Source organism: Quercus lobata, chromosome 5 (genome assembly GCF_001633185.2).
Source record: "Quercus lobata isolate SW786 chromosome 5, ValleyOak3.0 Primary Assembly, whole genome shotgun sequence".
In the NCBI taxonomy this organism is placed as follows: domain Eukaryota; kingdom Viridiplantae; phylum Streptophyta; class Magnoliopsida; order Fagales; family Fagaceae; genus Quercus; species Quercus lobata.
The window spans coordinates 16433386-16443120 of record NC_044908.1 but is presented as its reverse complement, the minus strand read 5'-3'; the positions used below and the strand labels follow the sequence as shown (position 1 = coordinate 16443120).

Sequence of the window (9735 nt, the reverse complement as noted above, 5' to 3'; positions counted from 1 at the left end):
AAATTATCAAATATTTTCTATGTTGGATCAATTCTTTTTTCTTTATTTATTTTTTATGGAATTTGAACAGTTCTTTACTCGGGACACTATTCAATATGAGCTAATTTTGAACCTTTATTCTATAGCTATCCTTCTATTAAGAATCTAGGATTTTTGCTCCTTTAGAAAGTTTTGAGTAAGAAAAAGAAAAGAAATAGATGGAAACCCAATGACTACTCATCTAATACTTATTAAAAAATTTCTTCAAAAGAAAAATGTACTTATTTTGAAAATAAAATTTTATATTTCTATTAAGTCCATTTTTTAATGATACCAATTATTATTTATGAGAAATGATATGTCCACAACATTTTTATAACAAATTCTAAATGGCAAGTTGTTATTAGTTGTTATTGTTGGTACAAAAAAGTAATATTAATGTTAGGTTCAAATTTAAACCAATAACAACTAATCACCTATAATTTGTTGTGAAAATGTTGTAAAAATATTGTAGATGAAGCACCTCTCATTATTTATATACGATGAAATTATTCAGTGTAGTCAATATACTACTTCTTCTCACAAAAAAATAAACTCCACATGTAAGACATGCATATGAAACCCACATGTATTGGTTACCAAAAAAAAAAAACCACGTGTATATAAAATAAAGATTGATCCACGGGATGCATTAAATAATATGTTTATTTACGGATAGATTTCAACAATTTAATGGGCCTAGATCTTTAACCCAAAAGAAAAAATGGGCCTAGATCAAATAGAAACATGGTTTGAATTCTTCCTCCATTTATTAAAAAAATATATACACTAAAATTTCTCTTCCCTCACCCCCTCCATTTACCCCAAAAAAGAAAAATGAAATTGCTGTTTATCCTTTTGAACTTCCAATTAAAGTCTTGAACTTGTATCAGGGACTATGGGTTGAACTCGCTTTGGTCGACTCACTGATTAATCAATGGGAATTATTTCTTACCGATTAGAAGATAATATATAATCATTTCATAGATGTCCAAATTCTTCGAGCATCTTACTATCCAATAACATATCTCTGGGTTTTTTTTTTTTTTTTTTTTTTTTTTTTTTTTTTATATATACATATCTCTGGTTTATTCATAAAACATGAAGATTGTATGTAACATAATAAATGCAGGATGCATTATAATTAATTGATGTTGACTGTAATATACATTAAGATCAAGGAAATGCAAATAATGACAATACTTTATTCAAGATAACCTATTCATTTCATCAAAAAAAAAAAAAAAAAACAAAAGATAACCTATTCATTGCCCTTTCATGTCAACATAATGACATAAAGATTGGACATGCATCCAAAGTCTGGCATCAAATACTCTCAAAGCTATATTGCTAGATTGCTACCACTCACAGAAAATAAAATTGAAATATGGAAATGAATTAAGAAAAAAAGAAATCTAATTAGATCAAATTTCAAATATCATACCTCACTTAATCCAACTAATGCCTCAAATTGTTAAAGAACTAGAGGTGGCTGTATTTCATACTACCCAAAAACATAGAAAGAATTTTAGTGCAAAGAAAAACATCCACCAAAAATGAGATTACAAGATTTCTATTTAATAATGCTACAGTAGCATTACGTCTAATCGACTAACAAGTAACAACCCAATAAGACGTAATATTTATTATGCCTGAGATTGTCTAAGATACTACTTTTAGGCTCTGATTTTCTATACTTCTGATGCTGTGTAATATTGGATGCTTCAAAATCCTGTGACGCAGGATTATCAAAAGATCAATCACATCTAACCTTAATGGGGTTAGCGCATTACTAAACCGACATGCTCCAACTAGCAATAATCCAAATATGCATCTCACAAGCCAAGCATTTGTCAAAAGCCTAGAACTTCGGATGATAATTGCAATAGAGGCTCCAAAGCACTTGGAGCAAACTTTCTAGCAAAAAGGTAACAAAGTGAAGATGGCTGGTTATTGTAAAGACATATTTTGCTATCAAAAATCTTCTTGAAGAATTCCTCTTTAATATCAACCTTCCCAAATGTAGCAGGGTGAGCACCACCTCTTGACCAGTCCACATAAGTAAGGCTCCTGTTTGCAATAAGATGTGGCGTTTCGATGCTCAGCATTGTTTGGAAGTAGTGCTCATCCACATAACATGCTGGTCGACAAAAATCTTTGAACTTGGGGTAGTAAGTGACATCAGCAACGATCTTAACTGCAAGTGCTCGATTAACTTCAAACCATTGAGGCCCCTTACGCCAATTGGTGAGGTTGACCAGAGGTGCCATTTTTTCATTATAGCGCCCTCTCCCATAGGGTCCATGTTCATCAAATGAACCCATAAAGCTGTGCTTGGATCTTGATATGTAGCTATAGACAATGCTGAAGTTACGGAGAGGAATGCATGCCTCAGACAGCAGGATAAACCATTCATTTGAGATATCAAGCAATGCATTAGCCAGGAGCCTCCTCTCAGCATCACACATAGTCATTCTTCCCCACTCTGTCACCTGTTCATCAAAAAACCATAGGAAAATGAGTGGCTAATTTTCCCAACAAGAGAAAACATGGTGATTAATTTTCTTTTATTTTCCTTTCCTTTTTCATGAAAGAAAACATGCTGAATAGAAACATCTTAAAGTAGCAGATTAGAAATACGGATAGAAAATTTCTTATCATTTCCACACTCACATTCCGAGCACAAAAATCCTACAAAGTCCAGAAGCTTCTCTAGAAACAGGCTTGCCAACATCATTTTGACAATCTAACTTTACTTCAAAAGTTAATGCTCTAATGATATCAGCATAAAGTTTTGGGTGAGAGGAAATTGCTCTGGCATTTCAGAACAGGAATTTCCAAGCAAATAGATAATTGTACATAATCTTTGATTGGCTATATACCCTAAGAGGAGGAAATTTACCCCCCACCCACACACATCAAGAAAAAAAGCCTGTGCAAGAGATTTCTAGCTTCCAATAGAAGTGCCATGTGCACACATACATAAAGGTTGGTCAAGGTGCCAAACAAAAATGCATCAACATTTCTCATTCAAAATGAAAATTTTGTCTCTATCAAACAAAGAAGAGATTAACTGCATACTATATAAATTTTCAATACACAAAGTATGTAGTCCCAAAAGGCAGCATGCATTTAAAAGAGAAGTAACAAGTCAAAGCATGATGCTTAACAATAATAATAGGGGCATGTAAAGCATTACTGGTGGTGCATCCATTTGAAGCAGATGTTTCACCAGTGTCATTCAGGAAAATACGCACATGTCACTATTGCCTTCTAGACTGTTACAAGTCAAAGCAGATGCCAGGTAGCCATTGAACTGGATCATTGAGGACTATCAAAGTGAAAATTAAGAAATGAGGATGAATGGCCAAAAACTACAAGAATGTAGGATGGTGCACAACTTTTATAGAGGTCACCAGTTATTTCCTACTACAAATGAACCACAACATGTTTATTGTCAAATGCAACTCAATAATGTCCCCTCTTGATTCAAGGTTGAATTGACAAAACCAATTCTGAAATTATTCCATCTAGGAACAAAAATGACACTTCAAAGGAACTTATACCCAAAAACTGGAGCCCCTGCCTTAAACTCAACTTATATGTATGTGTAGCTAGTGGTTAAAGATTCACCCTTACCAAAGAAAGAAAAGAAAAAAAACTGATGACTGAATCATGTACATCAAGGAAAAGTTTGCAATGGGAGTTGGAGTTGGAATTGGGTGAATGAGTGATGAGAGGCAGCAAGAAATAGTCTGAAAAAGCCTATAAAACTATTTGCTTTAAAAAAAAAAAAAACAGCCAGAAGCATTTCCTAGTCACTGGTTGGCATCCACCATATGCAAAGAAGCTGTCAGAAGTCAGAGCACATAATATCAGTTAAATATTACTACGACCATAAAGTGGATCTGAGTAGATAGTACCAAATTTGTACATCCTTTCTATTGTGTTGCCCAAAGACAACAAAGAGGTTGGAACCTTCCTAGTAGGAATTCCCCAATCCGTGGTTATATCATAGGTTACGAGGTTAGACCTATAAAACCAACCCCCAAGGTGAAACAGGCACAAGAAAAGTGCAATAGACCGGAACAAACTGATATTAGGTAGTATGTAGGGAATGTATGGCAAATTCTAATCTTTCCTTTTACAAAGTATGGCTCCAATGTGCTTTCTAGTTTCTTCACATTGTCTTTCCATGTAAAAGACCCACAAATGCTTGCATGTGAACCAATATGGTGTAGCATACATCCTTCTATACTAACCGAGTCACAACTCAAAAAAGTCATGTCCTGAATATTTGGGGAAGGACAACTACAAGGGTCCTTTTTCCATTTGAGACAGCCAAATGAATCCCCTTCAACATTCCACCAGGCAAGAGTTTTTTTTTTTTTTTTTTTTTGGTCTTTTGATAGGTAAGTTTTTTTAATGCTATATGTTGTCAATCAATTTCCACTAAGCACTAATTTGATTTGATCTTCATTTTCTAACTTTCAACTTAAAACATGGTCACTCCTCAACAATGCAATCAATAGTCTCCAACATAATTGCTGAAGCATCTCAACTAATTATATATTTCCCATCACCTATCAATCCTACCTTTACAATGACTGCCAATATATATCAATACTGTCACAAAAATTATAGAGGGTGACATCTAGCCATTTGAATAGAATATGCTAAGCACATAATTAGCAATTTATTAGGGATTGGATGAACATACGACCAATATGACCAAGTACATCCATTGATTCCTTTCAAAATTCTATAGCTGATGGGTCCCTATAAAACTCAAAAGGATAGCTCTTCGGCAGCTTCAGGGCCATCTCAATTCACAAAATATCAGACAGTTTATAGTTGTACAGACAATTTTTAATATATATTCAGGAGACAACAATAATAGTAATTAAAGAAATTACTTTTGATGAAATAAAGAGAACCACTCATGCCACTAAACATATATAAAAAGAACCAAAGATCTCTGATACCTGGCTTGGGATTTGTCTCCTGTAAAAAACTGATGAAGGTGGATAGTTGGCATCATAAGATGGCATTGCATGAACATAGATCGAATAACGCCCCTCTTGCCCCTTAAAGAACCTCTCCCAAAGAGGTGCCATTGGCAATGGCCCCTTTGTTAAGAACATGAATGCAATCTTAGGAACTCTATTGAAAGGATAACTCTTTATTTGAGGAACGAACGAAGCCCGCCAAAACAGCTCAGTATCATTCATGATGTGCAACAAATTTGATGGAGGCCTAATCCAACTCTGTATACTATCTAGCTCAACAAAGCAAGAAGGCACAATAGTGGGCTGTACTACTGGAGCCGCATTTGGAATTTTAAAAAATCGAATCATATACATGCTGCAAACTGAAACCCCAAGACCCAGAACCAAAAATACCAAGAAAAATTGAAGAACTCTCAGAGGCAAAGCCCTATGTTGATATGTTCTCACTGTAGGGGCAAGGTCCTTGCCTTCCTCCAGTGCCATCAACCTTGGTTGCATCTTTACTTCAATTTCCAATCAAATTCAGCTTCTGGGATTTACGTTTTCTGTTTTTTTCACAAACATCAAACTCATATCAAAACTCTCCCATTTGGCTGGAATTGCATCTCACAGTGGCAATGATGAAGCAATATTGGTTTTTGTCATATGGGTGTTTGATTATCTTCAAGAATCAAAACCCACATAAATAAAAACATTCAAAAACCCATCCAGACCAAGATCACACCCAACCAGGAAAAAGAAATTCAAGCCCTCACCAAATGATTTATTCCCAAATAAAAGTTCCCCTCAATAATAGGAAAATCCTAAACCAAATCAAAACTACTTACTCCAATTTTCTTGGCAAATATGGAAAAAGCATGCAACCTGGGGATGAAAGAAAGAAAAGACAAAAGTATGGCAGTGATATCATTTACCATATGGGTTGCTTTTGGTATGGGCTTTATAAGGTGGAGTTAATACCAAAGACGTATGAGAGAATGAATGGGATCAGTTCACACTCCCTTTGATTGCGCCTGCTTTCATTGAATATGGAATGTATATGTAAATGTATGGTGAGAGAGAGGTTTTAAGGGACTTCTTTGATATCTATGTTTCTCTCTCTCTCTCTCTCTCTCTCTCTCTCTCTCTCTCTACGTTGGAAGAGTTTGTTGAGACCAAAGCATTGAAGAGAGTGAGAAAGACAGGGGCGACAATTCAAAAACAAGTAGGATGAATTGGGTGGAAAAAACTAGAATGATTGCTTATGAGTTTTGTTTGTCTCTTAAGTTTGTGGAGCTCTACGACAGAGGACCGGCGCTGTGTGTGTCTTTGTGGTTTGTTCTGTGTGTGCACGTGTTGGGGCTTCTTTGGTAGTTGCACTATTTTTCTTTTGAGCTGGCATGAATATATTTCGGATGAATTGCGCTCCCATTTCCACTTCTCTTGGAGCCAACTGGTCAAATATATTACACTCGAATAAAAAATTAAGGATTCTAATCTCGCCTGTAATAAAAATTGATTTGTGTCTTAGAATGATGAGAAAGAACAAATATCATTTATTTGGTAACTTGTACAATGCACATAAAATTTTATATATAAAATATAATTATGTTAGCTCTTTTATTTTTTGTCTAATTATAAAACTTAGTAATTATAGACTTATAGTAATTATTAATAATAGTTATTTATTATGTTTGTCTTTGCAAATGAAAATATGATTTATGTAAGATTTTAATGGAGGGTTTTAATATAGAGCATAATTTTTAATTAGAAAATATAAAATTATCACTATTTTATTTTTTTTGTCTTAATATAAAATCAAATCATTATAATAGTCATTATTAGGCATTTATTATGTTTGTATTTGTATATGAAAATATGATTAGGTAAGATTTTAATGAAGGGTCTAAATATAGAATAGAATTTAAAATCAATTAAAAATAAATAATGAAATAATGATATGTAAACTATTATGAGGTCCTTAAGGTTGAGAATTTCTTCTTTTTTCATAAGTAACTAAAAGTCAAAAGTATTCGATTTTAGTGGTTTTTAGTTACCTCAACTATTTTCATTGAATAAGAGATCTATGGTTCAAACCCCGCCTACATTAAAAATTGGTTGATGTCTTAGCTTGATAATAAGAGCAATCATCATGTAGTAAACGTCATAGGTTGAAATCCTATCAAATCTATCTAAAAAAAAAAAAAAAAAAAAAAAAAAAAAAAATCTTTGATTATATATATATAACATATTTTAGTTATAGATATGAACTTGAACCTCTATGACGTTCACTTCATAATAATTGTTCTTTATTATTAGATCAGGATACTGATGGGTTTTGGTATAAATGAAACTTCAAAACTAAGTCCAAAGACTTTTTTTTTGATAAAAAAAAAAAAGTCTAAGGACTTTTCCAATTGAGTTAAGATTGGACTATAGGCCTTATCAATCACCATTCTATGACAAGGTTCAATTTCCTCCTAGATACTTCTCTTGCCTCTTGCCTCCTGTCATAGTAAGAAACAAATGATGGTAGTTTATTCTAGAATTGAGGCTAAGTATCGCAACTTAGTTAATGCCACCTTTGGCTTTGAGCAGGGACGAAACTAGGATTCGAACGTAGGGAGGGGGGCCTTAAAACAAAAATAAATAAATAAATAAAATTATGAAAATAAAAACTAACATCTATTTCATATTCAACAAAATACTACATACAAAATAAGTGATTCTAAAACATTCCATATTATAAAAACATCTACAAAATATAACATACAAAATAAGTGTTTCTTAAACATTTCAACATATTTATCAAAATGGAACTCGGTGCTCTTTTAAATCTTGAAAGTCATTTATGATTGATTATGTACCAAATTTTGCAACAATCTCCTTCTCAATGTAAAAATCATAGAATCCATTAGAAAATCATCTTCCGTCTTGTTGCAAAGCCTAGTCTTGATAATATTTATGGTTGAAAATGCTCACTCTGTAGTTATAGTAGAAACTGGAAGAGTAAGCACAAGTATAATCACTCTATAAACATATGGGTAAAATAATGATTTTTGGGTTTTTACCAACCATTGGCACAACTTAGCAATACTTGATAGCTTTTTGAATTCCGGATGCTAAACTATAATGTGCTCATAATGATTGACTTCTGCCTTTAAAAGAGTCATTTCTTGATCTGTGAAGTCTCTCAGATAAAATTTGTTTACTAATGACAAAATGTCTTTACATCTAAAAGACTCATGTGCCTCTTTAAGATCAAGAGCTGAACTAAGATTAAGCAATTCCACCGCATGCTTACTAAACCGATAATTTAATTCTTGTAATATAGAATCTATCACAGCATAAAAATATCTACTTGATAATGATGCTCAATTGTGAAGTCATCTTATTGATGACAATCTAAACCTCCTCTCTTAACATAACAAGCATTCATATCTGGGACATCTATGTCACGTGCCTCACAAAATGATTTCATAGTGGTAAGTAAACTATCCCATTCTTCATCTCTGAATTTTTGAATAAGTGCTTTAATGGATGAAACAAAATTCATGGCATTTAAAATGTCTTGAGACTGACACTGCAAAGCTTGACAGAGTGCATCAATGATCTCCATAATTTCTTTCATGAGATGCAAAATGAACACAAATTTAAAAGAAATTGTAGCATGATAACATGAGTATGCTGCTTCTCGTTGGGAAGTAGTATTTCCTTCCTTGATGATCTTAAGTAAAATTCCACATGTTGGACTAAATATATTTACCAAACTAGAAATCGATCTCAAGTGAGAACCCCAACGAGTATCTTTAGCCATTGTAATGTGCTAATCCGATTAAGTCTTTTTCCAGTTTCAAGCTCACCAATTTCAACAAAATATGCAATTTGATCAGCATAAGCTTTTTTTAGTTGCTTAGTATGCTTGCATAAAGCACCAACAACATTGACAATAGCAGATAATCTATTAAAAAAACTTTGAACAAGAATAACTTCTTTTTATGCTGCCACTAATGCTAACTGCAAGTGATGTGCAAAATAATGAATGTAATAAACATATGGACAATCATTTGAAACCAAAGCTTTTAATCCATTCCACTCACCTCACATATTGCTTGCACCATCACATCCTTGCCCTCAAATAACTTGAATATCCAGACTATGATGTAACAAGACAGAATATATTTCATCTTTTAGTGTTAAAGTCGTAGTATCAAGGACATGAACTACCCCAAAAAAACGTTCTCAAGCAAAAACCATCTTTGTCTACAAATCTTATAACAATAGCCATTTGCTCATTCATTGACTCATCACGAGCTTCATCAACAATTAGGCAAAACTTTGCATCACCAATTTCTTCATGAATTTCCTCCTAAAAGAATGGAACACAATTACACAACCATGCCCACAGCATGACAACAAAGTTTCTACTTTTTAGAATTTTTGCTAAAGCCATGAATTAAATAGTTAATTAATGCTATCTAAAATCTAATTATTGACTATTGGCCACAGAAAGACTTAAATCACAACCACACAAAAAATTAAATCATTCATACAAAGACAAAGACAAAGTTATTGACTCATTCATAGACCAAAGACTTTGGTCTCACAAGCTCAGAGTCATAGTACACACTTTAGAGTCATAGTACCTTGTTTTAGATTATATACATATACCAGCCTTTTTTCTTTTTCTTTTTCTTTTTTTTTTATTTTTTTTATTTGGGGGGGGGGG

At 33.1% G+C, this 9735-nt stretch overlaps 1 protein-coding gene across 1 annotated transcript; it reads right to left on the bottom strand.

Annotated features, from left to right (window-relative positions):
- Positions 1–1416: 1416 nt before the first annotated feature.
- On the bottom strand, positions 1417–6366 carry LOC115991986 (glycosyltransferase BC10). The gene is made up of 2 exons (XM_031116006.1): positions 5004–6366; positions 1417–2510 (listed from the first exon to the last, which is right to left on the bottom strand). The coding sequence occupies exons 1-2, from the start codon at positions 5523–5525 to the stop codon at positions 1872–1874; spliced, it is 1161 nt and encodes a 386-aa protein (XP_030971866.1). The 5' UTR covers positions 5526–6366; the 3' UTR covers positions 1417–1871.
- Between the last annotated feature and the right edge of the window lie 3369 nt (positions 6367–9735).